General features: G+C 52.0%; 1 protein-coding gene across 5 annotated transcripts in view; it reads right to left on the bottom strand.

Moving 5' to 3' along the window:
• The window catches only part of TRAPPC9 (trafficking protein particle complex subunit 9), a 386,772-nt gene that overhangs the window by 271,508 nt on the left and 90,996 nt on the right, over positions 1-24,268 (bottom strand). For all 5 annotated transcript variants that reach the window (XM_070382719.1, XM_070382718.1, XM_070382722.1 and 2 more), the window contains 5 exons: positions 24,051-24,136; positions 20,749-20,875; positions 18,691-18,823; positions 16,569-16,732; positions 9,441-9,593 (listed from right to left, as the gene is read on the bottom strand). In XM_070382719.1, the coding sequence (XP_070238820.1) occupies positions 9,441-9,593; positions 16,569-16,732; positions 18,691-18,823; positions 20,749-20,875; positions 24,051-24,136 (663 nt within the window). The remainder of the gene's footprint in view (positions 1-9,440; positions 9,594-16,568; positions 16,733-18,690; positions 18,824-20,748; positions 20,876-24,050; positions 24,137-24,268) is intronic.

The following is a 24,268-nucleotide window of genomic DNA, read 5'->3' as shown; positions in this document are numbered from 1 at the left end:
TTTTCAATATTATTATGCTATATCTGTTATTATATCTTTGATCAGTGATATTTGATGTTACTATTATAGCTGTTTTGGCATTTTTTAGCAACAAAGCATCTTTAACTAAGTCATGTGCATTATTTTCTCAGACACAATGCTACTGCACACTGAACAGAACACAGTATACACATAACTTTTATAAGAACCGAGACACAAACAACCCTGTGACCCACCGTATGCAGTGTTCACTTTTTGCGGTTGTCTGGAACTGAATCCACAGTGTCTCCAAGGTGTGCCTGTGCATGGAACAGACACTCCAGAAATACTTGTGGAGGGGAAAATACACGCCATAATTGCTTACTTTACTCAACTACACACTGCATTATAAAAACCAAGAAAGAAGTTAAGTCTTGTTACTTAATTAGAACAGTTCAGTCTCTCAGTTGTGTCTGATTCTCTGCAACCCCATGGACTACAGCACGCCAGGCTTCCCTGCCCATCACCATCTCCCGGAGCTTGCTCAAACTCATGTCCACTAAGTCGGTGATGCCATCCAACCACCTCATCCTGTTATTCCCTGTGATCCATGTATTACTAGTATTCTGATTAGAACAGAATGCTAGTACTTTGTTACACTTCTATAATGTCAAACATTCCATAATATCCACTCCCATTCAAGTACTTATGAGTCCCTTATATATATATACATATATATATACACATACACACACACGATTCCCTCAAAAACTAAAGCAGATAATTAAAATGGTTTGACAGATGAATTCTACCAAACATTTAAAAAATTAACACCAATCCGCCTCAGACTCTTCCAAAAATTGAGAGGGGGAACACAACACTTGACCTGGAGAATGAGTAAGTTTTTCTGGAAGAAAGAGAGTCTCTGTAAATGGTTCCCAAACTTGGATGTTTACATGAACCATTTGGGACACTTTACAACATCCTGAGGCCCAGGTCACACTCTATGCCTATGAAATCATGAGGTCTAGAGCAGGAGCCGGAGAAGGCAATGGCAATCCACTCCAGTACTCTTGCCTGGAAAATCCCAGGCATGGGGGAGCCTGGTGGGCTGCCATCTATGGGGTTGCACAGAGTCGGACATGATTGAAGTGACTTAGCAGCAGCAGCAGCAGCAGCAGCAGCAGAGCACGAGCCAGGCAGAGCTTTTAAAGATCCCCAGCTGATTCCAACATGCAACAGGGTTTGACCCCCTCTCTGTTGCTACTGCTGCTAAGTCACTTCAGTCGCGTCCGACTCTGTGTGACCCCATAGACGGCAGCCCACCAGGCTCCCCCATCCCTGGGATTCTCCAGGCAAGAACACTGGAGTGGGTTGCCATTTCCTTCTCCAATGCATGAAAGTGAAAAGTGAAAGCGAAGTCACTCAGTTGTGTCTGACTCTTCGCGACCCCATGGACTACAGCCTACCAGGCTCTTCCGTCCATGGGATTTTCCTGGCAAGAGTATTGGAGTGGGGTGCCATTGCCTTCTCCAGACTCCCTCTCTGGTCTACACTAAAGGTAGTAGGCCTAAGAAGACATGGCAAGTCAGAAACATAAGTAATTCAGTGTTTCTGGCAAACAAACCGAATGATGGAGAAGAGATAGGTGGGCAAGGAGACCAAACAGGCATCCAGGGCAGGACCACGCCCACCGTCCTGGAGGTGAGGGCCCTTGGAAGGTGCGGGACAGGAGTGGGACATGGACAGGTTCCACTCGGAGAAAGGACTGCAGGGAAACCATGGACAACAGCGAAGAGAGGGCAGAGTGAGCTGCTGGGAGACCACTCAGAAGGCTCCCAACAAGGTCCCGATGATCAGTGACCAGAGCCTGAAGCAGAGCGCTGATGGTGGGCGTGGAGAGATGAGCTGAAGAGACTGAGAACACAGAACTGACAAGCCTTGGTGCAGTCGCGAGCTCACAGCACGCCAGCCTGCAGGGATCCACAGAGGTCACCTCTTTCATCTTTCAAGGGGAAAAATCCTCTTCAATCACCTTTCCTGAACACCCAATCTGTCTCCTGAGAATCACCACCACCACCATGGTGGTCATGTGAGCAAATGTTCCAGAAGACCTCAGCCCCAGTGCCCGCAGGAGGATCACCTGTTGCTGATGAATGACAAACACCTGGATTTCATCCTCTCCTGGTGGTTCAGAGAGTTATTTTCCAACCTGAGTTCAGACCTGAGTCAGCTGTCCCTCTTGCGGGCTCACAGGGACCAGAGGACCAGGGGACCCCCAGGTTATGAGACGGCGGGGGCAAGAGCCCAGCTCTCTGTCTCGCTCAGAGGTGCCCCCGGAGCTCCAGGAAGCAGAAGCAGCCTGACCTTTCCTCGGCTGAGCCATCGAGCTGTGAGATGACGGCTTATGAGTCAGAAGGCTGGTGGGCAACACCAGCTGAACATAACAAGGGGCCAGCTATCCGCTGCACTGTTAACCTTTTCCTTGAGAACAAAAGCAGAGAACCTGATGAACACACAACAAAAACAGCGTGTAGTCTGACAAATGACCAACACAACCTGAAAATCACTGGAGACCTGATTGAAAGGGTGTGGGCTTCTGATTACAGCTTGGAGATGTTGAGAGCTTGGGGCGGGGGGGGTGGGGAACATCGCTTCCATCCTGAAGACAAGAAGACACTTGACAAGCTGGAAATTGACTTGTCCTGAACTGATGAGAGAAATGAAGTGCTAGAGAAAACTAACCTGAAATCTGTGGGCAGGCACCTCCAGAGAAAAGCAGGATCCCAGCACAGGTGCCTCTGCGGGCCACCAGTTCACAGGTTCAGCGGGACACTGCAAGTGCCTGAGAAGGCCTGGCATGGGCGAGGGGAGCAGGAAGCCCCCAGGGCTGCCATGCACACCACGTATGATCTTCCACCAGGGCAAGGACCTGAGGACACCCACTGGGGCTGGGGGGGAGGGGGCCAGAGCCACTGCCCCACAGCAGCCCCTCCCCTGTCCCCACGGGATCAAGGCCTTCGTCTGCGGGGGAACAGCACAGAGTAGAGTGCAGGGCAGGGGTGCAAACCCCCACGGCTGGGGGAGGGGAATGGCAACTGCCAAGCAAGCCTCCCCCTGGCCTCACCCGCCCCATCTCCCCCAGAAACAGAGCCCTCGGAGCCCACAGTCAGACCAGGAGTGCAGAGAAGAGGTCTGGCGGTGCAGTGGGGTGGGGTTGATGGTCACTAAAGCCATCTGAGCAGAGGCAAGAGAGCACACTTGGAAAGGAAGGAGAGGACACTGGATAGAGCTCCAAGCAACTCTGCTCTGTGAAGGTCAAGACAGAAGGGAAGAGGCAGCACATGGAACGGACGGAGAGCGGCGGAGAAGCAAGAGGGAGGAGACCTCCAGGCCGGGAGCAGACTTTAGAATTAAAGACAAAGATGGCCCTGGCCCCGTCTCAGTCTGGGGGCGCTGTAGTGAGCGAGACCAGAAATGCAGACGACTGTGGCAGCAGGGAGCCGGAGTGGCCCCGGGGACCAGAGGCTGCGGGCACAGAGCCCAGGCTCTGAGGCCACCGTCCAGCTCCTTCCTGGGGTTTTAGGGAGAGCAGCCAGCACCTCCATCACATGCTCTCACGTGGGGAAGGGGAGACGGGGTAGGCGGGGGGCAGGTGAGGGGGAATAGGGGAGAGACACAGTACAGCTTCCAGCCTCCATACTCTGTGGCCTCAGAAAAAATCCAAGTTAAGAACATCTTCTAAAAAAGTAAAAAGAAAATCACACCTTTATGAAAGCCTCAGGCATCTAGGAATTAAGAAAACAAGAAATCTCTTGGTATTAAGATTACAACTGATATTTGATTTCTGGGTAATTCAAGATGACTTTAAAAGTGGTCTTTAAAAAGTGAGACTGCATCTTCCCAGAACGAGTATCTGCTTTTGCGGAGAGCGGCAGACCAGGGCAGGCGGGCTCGATGCCACCAGGTCTCAGGTACAGTCCTCGGGGAGGGACAGCTTAAGGATGGGAACACACAGGGTTCCATACAAGGGCTGCAAAGAAAACCACTCCCCAGCAACGGTCAGAGGCCGAATCTTCAAACTGTGAAGATGCAAACGTAATGAAATGCTGAAGGTAAACATGCCTTCTTTTTTTTAACCCAAATCTCCAACTCTGTACAAAGAACTGAAATGATTCGAACTTACACCATAGGCAGATTTTGTCTTAGCTTAACAAACTATACATTTCAGGCAAGAACAAATTCTAACAGCTCACCAAATGCTGGGCCAGCTCCTCAACCCCATGCTGCAAACACCCCAGGCCCCCAGTGACTGTCGGACACGCTAGGTAGAGACAAATCCTTCCCTGCCGCCCGCCCACCCGCTGCACTCTCTTGCTTCACATCTACGTGCTGCACCCTTGAGCCCTCACACCTGCCACCTGCTGCACCAGGAGACTCTCGGCACCAAGCCACCCACCCACCTTCTTCCCAGTCTCCATCACACCAGCCTTTGCTCAGAGAACTTTCAGGGACTCGCCAACAGAGTCTGAGCTAGTTCCCTGAGTTTCAGGCCTTCCACAGCCGCCGAACCTACCATCCCGACCTAAACCCCCTCCTTGTCCTGAGCCTCCAGTCCCACCCACCCGCCGGGCTCACCCCGAGTCAGGCCGTCCCAGCGCCTGGCCGCCCTGCCAGGCCACACCCGCCTCCCTGAACGCAGGGTCCACAGCATGCCTTTCATCTCCTCAGCGAAGTCGTTTCTGGGATCTTCCCTGAGGCGGGCCCTGCGCTGGGCGCTGGGAGTAGAGAGACGTGAAGGGACACAGTGTGGGAGAAGCCGCGGCAGCATCTGGAGGTGCCATAGGGACACGCGGGCCGTGAGGCGGGCAGGAGAAGTGGGGCTCAGCAGGCAGACGGAGGAGGGACAGACACCAGGGAAACAGCGCGGCAGGCTCAGAACGACCTGCCGACAGCCGTGTCCCCAGCGCCCCTCTCCAGGACTGCCTCCCCTTCTTTCCTCGCATCGACGTGCTGACGGAACCAGGCTGCCTGCAGAGCTGACCATCGTCTGAACCGGAGGAGCCTCAGGTTTTCTCTGTCGGCCGAGTTCTCGTGAATCGGCAGGGAGAGCCGGGAGTGCCCGCCAGTCTCAGGTGTGATGTGGGGCGACACGAACTCACAGGCGGCGTGTGTTCTCCCATCAGGAGGAACATAACGCCTGCCTGTCTCTTATTTTGCTGTGAGGATGCTCATGGTCTCGACCCAAAATTGGTTAGGAACTGCAAAGTGGCGGGCTTCTAATTCTACCCGCCCTTCTCAAGCGCTGGCTGGAATGCTTCTGTGAAGAGACTGCCGTCATCAACTCTCAGGCCGTCCGACCGTACGTTTGAACGGAGAGGCGGAACACGTGCTCATTACCTGTCACTTTCAGGACGACATCGCTCTCCCCATCACTCTGAGGTGGGAGACCCTCTCCGGAAGCACTCAGAAGCCCTGACTGAAGTGCAGCCATCAGCCCGCGGAAGCCTGGACTGCCGGCAGCAGCCCCTTCACGTCGGGTCCTCTTTAGCACCTTTGCTCTGACAGCTTCCCTGCTGCAGGCTCCGCAGGATATTCCCAGACCACCTCACCACAGACACTTCCTGCCCCAGCCCCGGATGGGGCCACTTCTCCAGGAAGCCCAGGCTTCTCTCAACACCGGGACGCGGGCGTCAGGAGGCCCACTGCGGCTGAGCTGCTGGGTGTCTAGGCCTTGGAGTAGACATGGCAGATGGATGATCTTTACACACCCCATCGTTTCTTCCTGCTACCTTTTATTTAAATTCTAGACCACGGGTTTTTACTTCATCTCTGTCACCTTACATCAGTTACCTCTTCCACGTGAGAATCCGCATTCAGCAGCAGAGTCAGGTGCTAGAATTAGATTACCACAGAACGGATCGTTAACTTGATTCTACATTAACACACAGTTTCAGAATACCAGGATCAACCCTATGTCCGCCACAGCAATCACTGAAGACAGTTTAAACTTGCTCTTGCAGAGAGTGGTTTCACTATCCTGGCAGAATAAGAGTTTTCTGCTGTCTTCTCCCCAAAGAACACTAATTTAGACCATCACGCACACAGGAGAGGGCCTCTGTGGAGGCCCAGGGACCCAGCAGACAAGCCACAGTACACACTGAGATTGGACGCACTAACTCTACCCAGCTCACCCTCCCTGAAGGCAGCAGTTCAGTGCCCAGAGAGACCAAGTCAGCCAGGCCTCCTCCCTGAGGGGCATTGTCGAGACTAGCGGGGCAGGGGGTGCCGTGCTTTCTCGGCTGCACAGAACAAGTGCCAAGATCAGGGCTTCTCTCTCACCTCGGCCAGAATGCTGAGGCCCAAAAACGTCTTCAGAGTCTATTTTTAATCCAGGACACAATTAAGAATTGCACATAGATAGCATCAGAGTGTTAGATCTCTTCCACCTCCTCTAATGGAGAACAATCCTCCCACTTGTTTTTTTTTTAAACAAAATGGAATCATCTACTTTATAGAGGTGTTGGGAAGACTAAATAGAAATAATGCAAATAAAGTGGCTGGTCCAGATCTGACATGCAATATCTAACAATGGTCAACAAATATTAATTCTCTGCCACGTGTCTACAGCCCACACTGGGTCCCGTGTCCTGCTCTGCATGGCAGCTGCATTTACTGCTGCAGGTTTTTGTTGTTTTTAAAATATTTGTTTATTTGGCTGCTCCAGGTCTTAGTTGCAGCATGCAGCATCTTTCGTTTTGCAGCATGTGGGATCTAGTTCTCTGACCAGGGATCAAACCTGGGCCTCCTGCACTGGGAGCTTGGAGTCTCAGCCACTGGACAGCAGGGAAGTCCCTCTGCAAGTTTATGAAACGGCATATAGATTTAGAAACCACAGCTAATGTGAGAGCCTGCCTGAAAAGCCAATCCAGAACCCCAGCTAGAGGTTCTGAAACTGCCAGACCAAGCACCGCCTGTGGGGCATCTCCCAGGCTCCTCTGCCCATGGGATTCTCCAGGCAAGAGTACTGGAGTGGGTTGCCATTTCCTCCTCCAGGGGATCTTCCTTACCCAGGGACTGAGCCCACATCTCCTGCATCTCCTGCATTAGCAGGCAGATTCTTTATCACTGTGCCACCTGGGGAGACCATGGAGAGGGCATCTCACTTCAAATACTGTATTTGCCAGACCACTAGATACGTTAACACAAATTTGTGTAAAAGTAGATTACTTTAACACACAATAAAAACTATATTCTAATTCTGTTCTACTGTTAATATAAATGCCCATAAACCATGATGCTGCATCACAAAAATAAATACACATCAGTACAAAAATAAATAAAGAGGGCATCTCGTTGGTGACAGCCATGCTCCAGTGCACACCTGTGCTTCACCTAACCGACCGGAAACCAGACAGCCTTACGCCGAGGGACCAGTGGGTGATCCTAACTCCAGTTCTCTTCCACTTGGTTTTATTTTAAAAGTGAGAAGAAGGTATTTTCAGACTATAAATCCCAAGCTGCAACTTTACTTTCAGCTTAGGAGGGCAGAGGCAGTCCTCCAGAATTCTGTAGCTAAAGGCTGAGCACATAAAGTCAAAGAGCCACCAAAACGGAAGCAGCTTTGGTTTCCACCCGAAGGGTCTGTGCTCTCTCGCTCCCAGGGGCACCCCACCCAAGTGAGCAGCAGCACGGTCACCGTGCGCTCCCTCAGCTCTCACATCCAAGGGCCTCAGCTGGACATCCACTTGCCTGGACACACCCCTGGGGATGACAGCTCATCAAGCCTTCCCAGGATAGGTGCTGGGCACCACTGACTCTGCCAAACTCCCTTCTTGGGGAAAAGAAGTCTCTGTCTACTTACAGAAAGATGCAGTCCAGCGGCATAAAGTCATTTACAGAGAGAAAGTATCCATTTCACCCGACATTTTTAAGTCCTTGTGAATTGTTAAATCTACATGGTATTTTCCGTTTTTTGTGTGTCCAACAGTAAACTTACTTTTCAATCTTCATTAACATTTTAAAATTTTAATAGGTATACTCCAGAGAGTGCAGGAGAGAACACGTCATGAATGTGTCACGGACTTAGTGTGTTGTTGGTCAGTTGCTAAGATGTGTCTGACTCTTGGAACCCCATGGACTGCAGCACGCCAGGCTCCCCTGTCCTTCACTATCTCCCAGAGTTTGCTCAAACTCACGTCCACTGAGTTAGTGACGCCATACAACCATCTCATCCTCTGTCGCCCCTTCTCTTCCTGCCCTTAATCTTTCCCAGCACTGGGGTCTTTTTCAGTGAGTCGGCTCTTTGCATCAGGCGGCCGTTGTTACTGCTGTCCAGGGGGCAGGCCATCACGAATTCATCTCTGCTTTCCAAGAGCCCGGTGGAGTGTCTGTCCCTAATGAGAGGTGGTTACGTGCCTTGTAATACTGTAAACCCATAAGCGGGGAGAGGGGGTATGATATAACTAACACTTGTTGACCCCTCACCACATTCCAGGTGAAGGGAACATCCTCCAGCAACTGCACAAATGGGGGATTACTGTCATCTCATAAGTTAGGAGGCTGAGGAGAGAGAAGTCAAAGTCACATAGTTCCTAAGTGCTAGCAACGGGATCCAGTGACTGTCTCCAACACCACCCTTGGACTGGCAGTGGCCCCCAAATCCATGTGTTGAAGCCCCAACCTCCAGTGTGACTAAAATTGAAGCTGGGCCTGAGGAGGTGATGAAAGGCGAATGAGCCACAGGGTGGGGCCTTAGTCTGAGAAAACTGGCATCCCTGTGGGCAGGGGAAGAGACACCGGGCTCGCTCACTCTCTGCCAAGGAAGGACACGGTGAGGAGGCACCATCTGCAAGCCAGGAAGGAGGCTCTCACAGAGCCTGGCCACGCTGGCCCCTGGACCCCGACCCCCAGCACCGCGAGGAGACAAGTGCGTGCGGCAGCCACGCCGGCTGTGGTGCTCTCTCTGGCAGCCTGAGCAGATACACCCCATGATGCCCCCATGCTTCATAAACTGACACAATTAATCTACCCAGTCTTACCCCTAATCAGCTAGTCCTCATGTTATGACAAAAATAAGCTCCATTTTCTCCACACTCCATCTCTTTATAGAAATCACCAGACTTTGAAGGAGAACTTTATAATCACAGCTAATTATATGTCTAAGGGATCACAGCAGTTATACTTGGAAAAAAAAAACGCAGTGATTCCTATATTCCACTAATTCAGGATGACCTCCTGGCAAATGAGCACAAAATGGCAGAGAGTGCAAATTAAGAAACCATTCAACTAAAAAGTACTTTTATTACTTTCCACGTCCACGGTAACTCACTCACTAAGTGCGTGCCGGGAGAAGTCTCACGCTGCTTGAGTTGATGCATGACAAGCACGAGGCAGAGACACAACAGCAGGGTTGGGGGACGGGGATCGCTGCCATGTGTCTGGGGGCCGCCACATGCTAATTAGGGTCGGGGAGAGCTTACCATCGCTGAGGTCTTGGAGGAGATTCTCCTGGCAGGAGAAGTCCAGCTTCACTTTGATGCTGATGGTGAAGGTGGCCACCTTTCCAGGTTGCAAAGGGAACTGGGCAAGGGTGTCTTCCAGTTTCCAGCTCAAGAAGTCGCCGTACAGTTTTTCTACAATGACAGCAACAAAGGTGATAATGCTCATGTGACAGAGGCAGCCTGAGACCCAGAAATCCCCCAGGAAAATCCAGTGCATCTTCAACAGGAAGGGAAGATGCAGACCCTGTAAAATGTGATGGATCAAAGCGCCAGAAAACTCCAGAATCGCGGCTGCGGCAAGGCCGTCACCTGCGTCTGTGAGCACCACCCTGGACAAGAACACTGCACTCTGTTCTCAAGAGCACCCTCCTACTACAGAGCAATGTACAGAACACACAGACTCTATACACTTGCCAGCAACTGTTTTACTTTTGAGTATGCAGCCTATTCTGGAAAACACTGATTTAAGTTACAAACTGACGTGACCTCCAGTCCTGAAACTCTAGCCGCCTGCTGGAACGTATTCGTCTCTGGGATTTTGGCCCGCACCTGACTCCACAATGCAAATGACTGCGTCCCCCCAAGGCACTAGTGGGAGCGAGGTCCTCTCCACGACCCAGTCACGCACAGTCTACAGTGTGTGTCAACCGGGCTAAGGCAGTCTTTGTCTTTACTTTCCTATCTCGTAGATTAATTCAGGATGGAAGGGAGTAAGAGACACCAGGCGAGCTGGAGCCAGCATGGACAACCCCTCCATGTGGGCCCCGGGTGCTGGAAGCCCGGATCCCAGGCCCCAGGACTACAGCCGTGTGCGCTAACGCCTCTCCACCAGCCACAGCAAATCGGACCAACTTCTCTCTGAAACGCCAATACCGGCCAAGATGCTGAGGCCCTGCCACACCCTCAGCCCCCACTGCCTGCAAGCTTAGGGTGCCCTCAGAAAGGGTGCTGACTGAGCTGCCAGTTTCTGCATTAAGTTCCATGTCCTAAGAGAGACGTGTTCACACAACAGCAGGCCCACTCACAGGGAACGGCGTATTCACGTTCTGCAGCCAAACCACCAAGGTGTTTACACCTCAGTAACGACACAGAGGGCCACAGTGCACGCACCACCCTCCTAGCTGCAGCAGTACACGAAGCTGAGCTGCTTCCCTGTCGGGTTTGATGAGCTTTTATGCCTCAAAGGTGGGCCTTTCTGGTTCTTCCCTTCATTCAGTTCAGTTCAGTCGCTCAGTCGTGTCCGACTCTTTGCAACCCCGTGAACCGCAGCACTCCAGGCCTCCCTGTCCATCACCAACTCTCGGAGTCCACCCAAATCCACGTCCATTGAGTCGGTGATGCCATCCAACCATCTCATCCTCTGTCGTCCCCTTCTCCTGCCCTCAATCTTTCCCAGCATCAGGGTCTTTTCAAATGAGTCAGCTCTTCGCATCAGGTGGCCAAAGTATTGGAGTTTCAGCTTCAACATCAGTCCTTCCAAGTTCTGAACACCCAGGACTGATCTCCTTTAGGATGGACTGGTTGGATCTCCTTCCCTTCATTACTGGACTACAAAATGGAATGTCCAGGGGGCTTTTCAAAACCCTACGCAATGATAAGCTGTCAGCAGAAACGAGATAAACGTAAATCAAGAGTGGAGCGTGTATCACTAATGTTCTCCCCGGTGGAATTTAAATAGTTTCAGAAATAACAGTCATTATTTTAATGCTAGAGTTTAGCTCTGTGCAGTCACGTGAAATGGGTTATTTGACAGTGACAGTAACAGAGGAGCCGTTACTGTGCTGACCTTCCACGTCTGAGGACCTTCTAATTACAGAGACTCGGCCGCTACACTCACGACACGAGAGAGCAGCAGGGACGCCCCTCAGTCAAAACACCCATGAACTGCTCAGCACACCAACGTGGAGTCGCTGCTTCTCGTCAAAAAATTAAACCAGAAGAGTAAAGAAATTAAGGGATGCGTATGTGTATTTATATACTCAGGTACGTGTGTATCTATGTTTGTAGACATGCTGACACGAATCTCAGAATATCTGCAGAAAAGCAAATACAACTCATTCTTAATTTAGGCTTAATTATAATGAAATTTATGATTGCTTAAGTCAAGGCAGAAGCGTGCCTCTTTAATCACCTACAAATAAAGACTTGCTCACAAACAGACTGCAATTAGAATCAGACATGACGTGGGCAGTAATCCTTGTCGTGCTGGGATGGATGGTCAATGCTCGGCCCCATGTCAGGCGTGTGTGATCGGAGGACACACGCGTGCCATGAGCACCCAGATGACAGCTGGGACCCCTGGGAGGCCGGCATCCTACCCCGAAAAAGACCTCTTATGAGAGTCGCGATTATTTAATGTGAGAGAGAGAGAAAAAAAAACAACCTGAAGTATTACTACCACTCAGCTGGCGTGCGGTAGTGCTAAATAGTGAAAATTACTATTGCTGTCAAGACCTAGCACAGGACTGGGAGAGGGAGCGTTTAGCTCCCTGTGGAGGAGCTCCAGTAAAACGGAGGTTCCAGTTTAGGACACTTTCCCGCCCTCCCTTTGATGTTATGTCACTCACTGGTGCTGACAGCTTGTTGGTGCCAGAGAGTGTAGGGACAGGAGTTCCTCCCTCTGTGTATTTTGGAAGCAGATGGTTTATTTTCATTAGTTTAATTCCACGTGTAAATGTGTGGCAGCTTATGATGAGAATTAAAAAGGAACGACAGCTGACATTTCTCAATTGCAAACGTTGGTTCGAATGGCCATTTGGAAACACACAGGACGGAACCAGCTGTGTGATCCAGACTCCCTCCCCATCCACAGAGTGAGGGTCATAGTAATTGCCCCCCTGCCCTCCAAGAGACCGAACTGAGAGCTGGGCCAGCAGTGATGCTGATGGTGTCGGGTGGACCCAGCACCGGAGGAACCTCCCTGATTCTGCCGGGATCCCCCAGTGTCCCCGCCCTCCGGCATCTGCGTTGGTAAGCACCGGCCGGGGGGCCGGCCAGGTAAGTGCCTGCCCTGGGGCTGAGCAGGCAAGGGGCCAGGAAAGGGCTTTCTGAGGGGAAGACAACGGTCCGTGATGTATGTACTTTGACAATAGTTGGGGGAGATGTGTATTTGTCAAAATTTAGCAAATGGTAACATAAGACTTGTGTATTTCACCCCTAATACTTTTTTCCAAAGGAAAGTCGGGAACCCTGGGAAAGATGGGACTCCAGCATCCTACCCCAAAAAAGACCTCTTATGAGTGTCGTGATTATTTAATGAGGAAAAAAAAGAAAAAAAACTACCTGAAGTATTAATACCATTCAGCTGAGTTCAAACACTGAACCCTAATGACATGCACACGACAGGATCAGTGGGTAAAATCACAGTAATCTGCAACTTATTTTGAACGATACAATAAAACGAGACAGATCAGGGATGGACAGGAAGCTGGACAGACGTGATAAATCAAATACAGTCAAATGTTACAGAACCTAGACGGCGGGTTTGCAGTGTTCACTGTAAGAGTCTCTCCACTTCTCCATTTGCCTGAATATTTTTAGAGTGAAAGGCTGGGGAGGGAGGGGATGGCTGATACAGAGAGTAAGCTCCAGAAGGGTTGGAAAACATAGGAACACCGCAGGCAGGGCAGCCCCGAAAGCGGGACCCGAGAAAGGCAGCGCTGAGACGACTGAGCTGCTGATGGCGCTTCCGGGAGATGGTGTGAAAGGAGAGCACGGGCAGAAGCGCACAGAAGGATAGAGAGGGGCCTGACGGCAATTCCCACGCTTCCACCCCCATGACCCCCGACCCGACAAGCGAGACTGGCTCGGTCCCATCAAGACCCACCCTGGAAAGGAGAAAACCCCTCTCAGACACAACCGGCCAACCGACCACATGTCCCCTCTATTCCCACTGTGGTGAGAATTTTTTTTTCCCTAAACAGGGCTTCCCCAATGGCTCAGCAGGTAAAGAATCCACCTGCCAAAGCAGGATATGCGGGTTTGATCCCTGGGTCAGGAAGATCCCCTGGAGGAGGAAATGGCAACCCACTCCAGCATTCTTGCCTGGAGAATCCCATGGACAGAGGAGCCTGGTGGGCTACAGTCCATGGGGTCACACAGAGTCGGACACAACTGAGCGACCATGTCCCTCTCCGTGGACAGTCCCTAGGACTGAGCACTGCCCATGAACCCGGCCTGGAACTAAAGGGGAGACACACTGGCTGTCTTTGAGAGACCCTCAGCTGGCTGGAGGGAGACCAGCGCAGCAGGAGCAAAACCATGGAGTGGAAGGGCTCCTCAGAAGTCTCCCGGAGCCTCTGAGACAAGGGGACCCCAGTCACCCCGTGGAGGAAGGCAAAGGCGGGAACAGAAGTGAGCAGGTCGGCTTCCAGGCACAGGAGGGGGTTTATCCTCAAGTTCACGGACAGCACCAACATCCAAGAAGCTGAAACTAGCTCCTGACAACAAACGTGACGAGAGCTTAAGGGAAGAAGTGACAAAAACTGAAGCTTGGGGCAGAAGCCGGCGATGTGGGGCCTGTGGAGCCACGGACGCCAGGGGTTCACAAAGGAGAAATGAGAGGAGCTGAGCTTCTGAGAGAAGCAGGTTGCAATGAATAATGGACATGTGGTGACTGTTTAGGTTTATTTGAGAAAAGGAAGATATCTTCTAGTGGCTAAGCTGTGAAGCCAAGGAAAATTACAGGAGATGTGAACATTTTTACCATTATATACTCTGCAATTTTCTGTCATTCAATATTAGCGCACTTGTTCAAATACCCACCAACTCCTATAACCAACTAATTAAATTCAGAATACCAGATGAAGGTATTTCATGTCAGGGAGGCATTTTCTACCTAATCCGTAAGTGCTTGCTCCTGAAAAGAGGAAAGAAAGGGAAGAAAGGATGAGATTAAGGTAGGATCATCCAAAATTCCAAAGACTCCGAGACACAAAAGCGAAAGAGGGACTAGGAGAGCCGCGCTGCCACGAAGAGCTCCAGGCACCTGCGGGCGCACGGACAGGGGACGGCAGCCACGGGCAGGCACGGCAGGGAAGGGACAGCAGCCACAGGCGGGCGTGGCGGGAGGGATGGCAGCCACGGGCGGGCACAGCAGAGAGGGGACGGCAGCCACGGGCAGGGGAGGGGACGGCAGCCACGGGCAGGGGAGGGGACGGCAGCCACGGGTGGGCACAGCAGAGAGGGGACGGCAGCCACAGGCGGGCACAGCGGGAGGGGACAGCAGCCACAGGCGGGCGCATGGAGAGGGGATGGCAGCCACGGGCGGGCGCAGCAGAGAGGGGACGGCAGCCACGGGCAGGCACAGCAGGAGGGGACGGCAGCCACGGGCGGGCGCGTGGAGAGGGGACGGCAGCCACGGGCAGGGGGAGGAGACGGCAGCCATGGGCGGGCACAGCGGGAGGGGACAGCAGCCACAGGCGGGCGCACGGAGAGGGGACGGCAGCCACGGGCGGGCGCGTGGAGAGGGGACGGCAGCCACGGGCAGGGGGAGGAGACGGCAGCCACGGGCGGGCGCAGTGGGGAGGGGACAGCAGCCACGGGCAGGCACAGCAGCCATGGGCAGGCCCGGCAGAGAGGGGGATGGCAGCCATGGGCAGGAGCAGGCACTCACACCGCAGGGTTCCAGCTCAGAACTCAAACTCAGGATCAGAGACAGCCTGCGGGCCAGGAGAGAGGGGCAGACAGACAGACACAGAGACAGAGAAGGCAGAACACCCACTGGGGAAAAGGACAGAGGGCCGGCACAAGAGTGGACTCTCAGAGGAGGACCACAGCAGAGGCGTTCAGCGTCGCTGGTCATCGGGGAAATGCAGATTTCTCCCCCTCCCCCGCCCGCACCGTGGATAAAATGACGACGACGGCCTGGAGCAGAGGGCCCGTGGGGCAGCTGCTACTCCCCCAGGGTGACGGCGCCACTGGCCTCTGGAACAGCAGTTCTGAAGCCCCCCGCCCGGCATCGGACCCTGGAGACGCTCTCGGAGAGGACAGGCTCACCGCCAGAGCCGGGGCACCGCTCTCGACGGGCCAGGTGTGCCCAGGCTCCCAGGGGACACCTGCTCACCTGGCTCCTAAGTCAAAAACAGCTGAACACGGAGTCCCACCAGCTTGCTCTCCCTGTGCTGTGCTCGTCTTTGGTCTCCACGGACGGTGCAATTTCTCTAACTTCGTTAGATGAGCTGATCTTATTTCCACTTACTACTCTCAACGCCCAGCCCTCCTCCTACACAGCGTATCCCCCTTCGACCAGTACTGCTCACTCACCTCACTGACCACCCTCTGCGGCCTCCCTCTGCTCCTAGAACATGTCAGGACCACCTCCCCTGCTCACCCAGGAGGGAGCTGAGGCATGTGAAGGATAAACAGTGAGCAAATGCTGAATCCAAAATGTAACACAGTCTTGTGAGCCCGAGCTACGTGTGCCTTAGAACTAGGAACGGCATCACTGGAAGAGGGGTGCACAGGCTCTGAGTGCTGAACCCACAGCAGGCACTGGGCTGGGCGGACGGGTCCCAGATAGTACTCTTCCAAGCCTGCACGTGCTCTTCTTTGCTCGCTCATTCCAGGACACGCCTGCTGAGCACCTGATCGGTGTGAAGAGCACAGGCGATACAGAGGTGTGTTCTGCACTCCGTCACCTTCCTCTGTGAGCTCTTCATGCACACTTAAGATAACAGCTTTACAGAGGTGTCAAATTAAAAGTGGGAGAGGTTTTTAGACTTTCGGGACGCTGGTTATCTATAGGGTCTCTTCTGACTCACAGACTTACAAAATGAACTTATGGTTGCTGGTGCGAGGGAGGGATAGTTAGGACTTTGGGAAGGTCGTGAACACACTGCTACATTTAAAGTGGATAGCCAACAGAGACCGACTGTATTCAGCACGGGAAACTGCTCAGCGTTCAGTGCCAGCCTGGATGGAAGGGGAGTCTGGGGAGAGCGGACACAGGTGCAGCTGTGGCTGCGCGCCTCGGGTGCTCACCTGAAACTACCACAATACTGTTAATCTGCTCACCTCGATACAAATGGTGTGCGTATTTTAAAAAAAAGCAAGGTGTCTCTTCTGCAAATACACATTTCTGCAGTCAAACCTACGACAAGCCCCTACCTTTGGTGGTGAGGATTTTTGAGGTCACTTCCAGTTTCTCCAGTGGCTCCATCCCAATGTTCTCCAGTCTCACAACAAGCTGCTGGGTTTCCCCATTGTAAAGCTGCACAGACACGTTAGTAGATATTTCATCACCAGAGGAAGGCTGTAATGAATGTGCGGACCTAAAATAAGAGTAAGAATTATGATCAATTTTAGAAAAACAGAAAAAAAATTGATGGCATTTTAGAGTCATGCACATCACCACACTTAAGCACTCCAGACACACAGACTAGGGAGCCGTGGCTTCAGCGTAGAATTGGTGCCCAGCAACCAGGAACTCCAGGGCGAGTTGCTACACACTGAGCACTGTCCACACACAGATGGCCCTGGGTCACATGATGGCTCTCACTGGCCTTACTGGCTTATGTGTGTATGAACCGTAAGACTAACTGTTGCATCATGGTGAGGGCAAAGGTGAAACAATGAATTAATTCAAATGATCCCTGAACGTGCTACTTGCTCAAAAAATTTTTAAATCTCAGAAATGCCCTGGGAAAATCCACAGACTGAAGGAGAAAACTCAAATGAACCCTTTGAAATGATAACGTGGGAGCTGCAGGAAAAGACAAGTGGAAAGCACAGACAGCAGCCTCCACATCCCAGTAAAATCAACAAGCGATGCTGGCAAACCCCTGACAGGAGCAGGGGCAGCTGGCGGGCCCTCGGCACCGGCTAGGCAGGGCCCTGGACCACGCGGGGTACAGCCAGAGACCCCGAGGCTTGCCCAACGCACCTCTGAGGTTGCAGCACTGCAGCCCTGGTCTGAAACTCTGGCCTGAGTCCTACTGACCGTCACTCAGCCCACAGCACTCATCACCCTGGTGTCCCCTTCCCAATCCAAGAGGCAAAGCCACTTCCAGGCCAGGAGGTCACCGTGACCACAGGGAGGAGGCTCTGGAGACAGAAAGGGGACAAATGCCAGCCATCAACGGGGGAGGCGCGTGTGGCAGATGGAGTCAAAAAGCACATCCAAAGCCCGTTCTCCAAAAACAACAGCATAGAGGATCAACGTGAACTCCTTGGCATTTTATATCTTTAGAGCTGTTTGTGAGTCAAGAAATAAATTTTCTCTGTCAAGTAAGGATAATTGACTCCAGTCCTCACTGTAAGTGACGTCTTTCCACATTTCATCACAGAGTCCTCCTCAAGTGAGAACTGTAGTCCGTCTGGATTTGCAGGGAACGTATTTGGAAAAACTGAAACCCAGCTGACACAAGCAGAGAGGGTGCTGGCCCCTGGCACGGCGGGGAAAGAGCAGGGAGGAAGCAGAAGGTGGGCAGCACACAGAGCAGGCGGTCGCGAAGACCGCGTCCCACACGCCGGGCTCAAGCTGGGGGTGCGGGGGAGGTGGGCGAGGCTGGCACTGAGGAGGGGCTCACTGAGTAGGCGACTGAGCCTTCCAAACATCCCAGAAAATGCCGTGACACATTTAGAAAGACAGCCCAAGGGATAAACAATAAAGCATTATCTGTATGAGCAAAAACTGAGACAGTCCCAAATCCCAACAGCAGGGAAATGAATGGGGATATGATTCTGAGATGGCTTCATGACGTACTTTTTTAAGCAATTAAAACAGAAAACTTTTAGCTTATGTTATATATTTATGCAAAGAGAAATCTATGATACTAAATGAAATGCAGTATGATCTAAACATACATATATTGTTCAGTGAGCAAACAGTGGAAACACCAGAAAGCATTAAGTCATTCCCTCTGAGATTTCTCTTCCTTCTTTATCCTTTCCTATAATGCTAGAGAAAAAAAAAGGACTGTTTTTATTTTAGAAGATAAGACTTCTTAAATTCTCTTAAGCCTCAACTGTTTCTCATAAAATGACGTTTCCAAAGGCTAATTTCACATTTTGTTCTGATCTTAGTAAGAAACGCCTCAACTCTGCTCCAGTTTGCTGCAAGCAGAGCGCTGCCTGTTGGTCCCCTGGATACACTAACACTCTGGCCGTGAGGTCAGAGGTCGCGAGGTCATAGGGTAACTCCGGCTCCCAGGCTCCGGCCACAGGGCACAGCACAGGACTCCCAGGGGCCCTGGGGTCGGCGAGCAGGCCCAGTGCCCGCGGGCGCTACCTGGGCAGAGACGTGCTGATCTGCAGGCGGGGCAGCGCAGGGATGACCTCCACTGTGGAGCCACTGGTCTTGATTCCCGGGAGGCTGTCCAGCAGACAGTCGCTGAAGACGCCAAACACCGTGGTGTGGTAGCCTGGGGACGAAAGGCCAAGGTTCACCCCCTGGAAGGGCTTCACAGCTCATGCCCAAGGGGGCCCCATGGGTGACAGGGGCGCAGGGTCCCCTCTGACCTGAGTTGCGATTCAGGGCCCATCAGCTGCCCGGTGGGCCCACGGCTCCCGAGCTCAAGTCCACAGCCTCGTGTCCCCGAGCGGAGGTGAGAGTTGGGCCCAAGGCAGGTTGCGTCCAACCAATGGTGCACAAACCATAAACGTCACACAAGTTCACAATCAGTGTCTTATCCCTTCAATAATTTGCTTTTCAAATTTATCCATCCCTAAAATGAAAAGGAGAGCTTGTACTCCTTTCCAGGACATAATGGGAGTTAATAAGTATTTGAAAGAAAGTGATTCAAAATCTTGTGTTGAGAGATGAAAGTTCAAGAGTCAATCATTGTTATCATAACTGTTACGTGATGTGGCAAATCTGCTCAATGTGTACAAACACTATAATTTAAGATTAGCAAAATTTTCATTTAAGAAACACTCCTCAGGTTAGATAAGCACTTGAAATTGTTTAAGCAAAGCTTGGAAATGGCTTTTGAAATTTGAGGTAATTATTATAAACAACATTCACAGTGTAACAAAATCAAGTAACACTTGATGGTAAGTACCTAGGGTGGCAACTTCTCTGCATCCATATTAAACGTCTACATACTCAACAAGAAGCAAGAGGTACCGTGGGGATAAACAGGGCCCTGATACAGCCCCTCGACTTAAAAGAGCTCCAATTCATGGCACCCACATTTCCTTCTTTTTAAAGTATGGTCCTTCAATAATATATCCTCACACCTGGCACGTAGCAGGTCTTCAGTACCCATTTGGTGGCTGAAAGTCAACATTCACTGGGAAAGGAATCTGTTTAAAAGGCGGCTTATAAAGAAAAAATATTAAAAAAAATAATAATAAAGTATGGTCCTTCAAAGCCGCCTTTTAAACAGATTCCTTTCCCAGTGAATGTTGACTTTCAGCCACCAAATGGGTACTGAAGACCTGCTACGTGCCAGGTGTGAGGATCCAGCCAAGAAAGCCGGATGCGGCTGGCAAGGAGTGGGCCCGCAGGCCATGGTGGGCGTGACATGAAGGAGGGGCTGCCACGGTGGAACGAGGGCAAGGCCGGGCGGGCACCACAGGGGCACCTGAGCTGAGCCTCAAGGCCCCCAAGCAGAGGGACAGCACGAGCAGGGGGCAGGAAGCAGGGCGCGTGCCCAGGATGGGAGCCCTCTACACCTGCCCAGATGTGCAGGACCCAGCGACACAGCCAGAGTGAGATAGGGAGCCCTGGCGGGGAGCCCAGTGAAGGCAGGACCACTTCTAGCCCAGGGGCCTGCACTGCGGAGAGGTCACAAGGCCGCACCACAGGAAGAATGAGGGCAGAAAGACCAGTACTGATGCTTCGGTGAAAAACCCTAGAGAGGGCGGAGGGGCAGAGGGTGTTGACGACACGGGCAGTAACGTAGGGGAGTGAGGGGGAGACAGGAGCAGTCCAGGATGACCCCTGGTGCCTGTCCGGGGACGGGGCCTGGGTCCTGGGTCCCTGGGATGGGACCATGGGGCAGGGGCAACGTGGGGATGGGGGTGGGGACACACGGAATGTGATGTGCACTGGAGACAGCCAAGGAGAGTGGCAGGTCCAGGAGAGGGGTCTGGACGGGACAGTAGACAGACGGACTGCCCGAGGCAGTAGGCGGAGATGGAAGGAGAGGAGAGAAGGGTGGCGGGGCCGTAGCCCCAGGGGGAGAAACTCGGAGCGCGCCTGTGGTCCGGGAAAGACAGACCGGTGCACAGCAGCTGACCCCACATCCTGCGCCCTCTGTGCGGTTCGTCTGCGGCGAACTGTCCGTGGTGGCACAGGAGTCCGAGGCCCCCAGAACCACAGCCAGAAAGGCGCTGTCCTTACCGTTCACAGTGATCGTCCCCGTCGTCTGCGGGACCCCGACGAGCGTCACCGGGTAAAGACCAGACTCGGCCGGGAGGGACAGTGCCGCGGGGAGAGACTCGAACTCCACTCCGCTCGTGAGCAGCCCCTGCAGCGGGCGGCAGGAGACACGTGAGTGCGGCCCCCACCCTGACCCAAAGCCCCCGCTCAGCCAGCAGGAACGCCCGGGACTCAGAAGACAAGGACCCCTTAGTGACGTGAACAAATGATGGCCTAGAAGCGTGGTTACAAAACAGTCTTGAAAGGGGCAGCCCCAGGGGCGCCTGAACAATTCCATCTGTAATACTAGCCCCGCTTGACACAGTATGAATGTGTGTGCTGCTTTGCCGTTTTACCAAGTTGGAAGATAAACAGAAAGAACAAATAAAATATCCTGCTTACAAACAAAATGAAAAGAATATGACACATGGAAGCGAATCAGTGAGTCTTCTTCCAGTGTGTCTGTGAACCATCAGTCCATCTCTCTAAGAGCCGGGCCCTACACTTGATGGTGGAGCAGACAGGCTGTGTGGCCTCTGGGAGCCACCCGTGACTGCAGGGCCTCCCAGCGCTCGGGCCCTCTCCTCGGCACTGTGACGGAGGCCCCGGCCAGCACAACAGCCAAGAGAAGAAACAGCATGGAGACAATCACCTACATGCAAAAGCTGCAGAAAAGCCTGTGGTGCCTACGAGGAAACCTGAACTAACAACAGCATTTAGCCCGGTAACAAAGTCAGCATTTACAAACCAGAAGTGTCTCCATAACCAAGCAATAAGCATATGATAAAACAAAACAGTAAAAATACCACGAACAGGGAGCTTCCCTGCTGGTCCGGTGGCTAAGACTCAGAATGAAGGGGGCCCAGGTTCGATCCCTGGTCAAGGAACTAGATCCCACATTCCAAAACTAAGACGTAGCATAGCCAAATAAAGAAAGAAAGAAATACTTTTAAGTACCATTAACAAGGGATCAAAAACACCCCCTATGTTGGAGTGAGCCTACCGAGAGGTGTGAGAGTCCTGCCCTGAAGCCTGCAGAAGATGGCAAAGGGGCAAAGAAGACCTACATGAAGGAGGGAGTGCCACAGTCCATCTCAGGAGCGGGCAGGTGAGGGGACGCTGGTGCTGCCCTGAGCCACGTTCTCACGGGGGAGGCAAGGACACGGATGTGGAAGGAGGCGAGGAGAGCCCTCTGGAGATGGAGCGGACCTGAAGTGATGACTGCAAGGTCGGGATCTGTGAAGTCTGCATCTGTGTGTGTGCACACTTGGGCACACGTACATGTATGTACACACATGTGCAGATGCATGTGGTAGGTATGCGTGAGCACGTGCCTATGTGTGCGTGCATGCCCACTGTTTCTAACTCTGTCTGCGGAAAGCACCCAGAAGCAAGGCTCCCTTAGTGACAAAGAGCACACCTGCGCCCAGAGTTTCCATACATGTTTGTAAACACACGTGTGGATGAGTGTGGTAGGTACGCATGAGCACGTGCCCATGTGTGCATGCATGCACACTGTTTCTGTCTGCAGAAAGCACCCAGAAGCAAGGCTCCCTTAGTGACAAAGAGCACACCTGTGCCCAGAGTCTGGGCAGGAGCTTGAAATGATCTAACTATGTGAGAAACAGACAACAAGGTGGCCAAGAATGGAAGCGGAGAAACAATTAGGTGGCTCTTGTCCCCAGGCAAAACACACTCACATTTGACTTCTTTTAAACGTGACGGTGCATGCATGAGGTGCGGCTCTTCCCTGTGCCGTTTCCCACGCTTGAAACATTTCGTAATGTGATTCTTTAATTCTGAACATGATTTGTGGGCTATCTCCTAGTGGTAAATTTTATTCTTTGTTCTTCCTCATTTTTTGATAAAAGTACATATTACTTTTTAAAATTAATTTATCTGTGTGTGTCAGGACTTTGTTGTGGCACATGGACTCCAGTTGTGGAGCAGGGACTTAGTTGGCATCTTCGTTTCCTGACCAGGGATTGAACCTATATCCCCTGCATTGCAAGGCAAATTCTTAACCACTGGACCACCAGGGAAGTCCCACACGCAGCTATTACTTTTCAACCAGTTAAAATTAAACCTAAAAAAAAAATGTATAAGAAACAATAGGCATATGATACTTTAACCACTTTAGGGAAAATTCTCTGAACAACTCTCAATGTTATTCCTGGCTTAGGCCAGGAGACAAAGCCACTGCAAGGCCTGACCAAGAGCTAAGCCCCAAGGCTGGCATGTTCTTGTGCAAAAGGAGGAGGAGGGAATGCTCATCCTAATAGGTGGCTCTCATATGGGGGGACCTCAGGTTGCCCACTCAATACTCAGCTGAATTTCTAAGAGCTCCAAGGAATGTGGAAAAACCATGCCTCATGCCAGAGGCCCAAACATCATCTTAAGTAACTACCAGTCTGCCTGCGAGCTCCCACTCATCCTGTGTCCTCAGCAGGGCCTCCCCGACCCTCCATGTGGGTCCCACAGCCCCTCCTGCACCCTGACCACGGGGCAGAGGCCTGGCCTGACACATGGCCTAGGCACTCGGCAAGCTCTGAACACGAGTCATAAAACCCAAGAGGAAAGCATCACCTGGCTAACAGCACCCTTCACATATCACAGGGAAGTAACAAAGGGGTCCCACACAATGATTAAGCACAGAGAAGACTTGCAGGACTGGAATCCACCTAGTGCATGCAGGGCTCTCCTCTGGGAACACAAGGTCCAGCAAGGAGAACCACACAAACGTCCTTTCCCCGACTGCGGAACTAGGGGAGGAGTTTCAGCAGACACCATTGCAGAGGGGGTACTTAACACTGTGCACAGACACACAGCCTGAACACCTGATTTCAAACCCGAGGCAGATTTCACATTAGTGCTGCAGTCGTTTATTCCCTTATAAATAAAGAGGCCTTGGTCATCTTGTCATCTTGAGCAGTGAAGCAGCAGTGAGGTTGAGTGGGGGGCACACTACAGACTTTGTAACCTCGCTAATCTCATACGAATTTCAACATGATTATTTCAAATATTTCATTCAGTCAACTCAGGTCTGTGTGTATTCAAATCTGAGATATCTTTTGTTCACTGATTCACAGACGTACTGAGGACCGAGCACTAAACACACGGGAATGCAGGACGCGGTCTTCATTCACAAAAAGATTATAATCTTTGGCAAAACAAATCTTAAAAACAGACAGATATCATAAGAAGTATGACTCAAATACTAAGAAACACGTATCAATAGTGAACTGACGTTTAGGCCAAAGGGGCAAGTGAGTGGTGATACGCACCATGTTTTCAACTCGGAGCTCGAACGGCATCGGGTTATACACCATCAGCTGCACTTCACACACGTCTCCTTGAACCCACTGGAAATCTAGAAATACACACACACAGAGGAGTCCATGTGTTAGCTGGTGTTCTTGCACGCTTCCCGTGGCTTCAGATCACTCCTCTGGCTACTTCCCAATGAAGCAGTGGCATCATGGCCATCTTGAGAGACGCAGTT

This window comes from Bos mutus, chromosome 14 (genome assembly GCF_027580195.1).
Source record: "Bos mutus isolate GX-2022 chromosome 14, NWIPB_WYAK_1.1, whole genome shotgun sequence".
In the NCBI taxonomy this organism is placed as follows: Eukaryota; Metazoa; Chordata; class Mammalia; order Artiodactyla; family Bovidae; genus Bos; species Bos mutus.
This window is presented reverse-complemented; position numbering and strand designations above follow the sequence as displayed.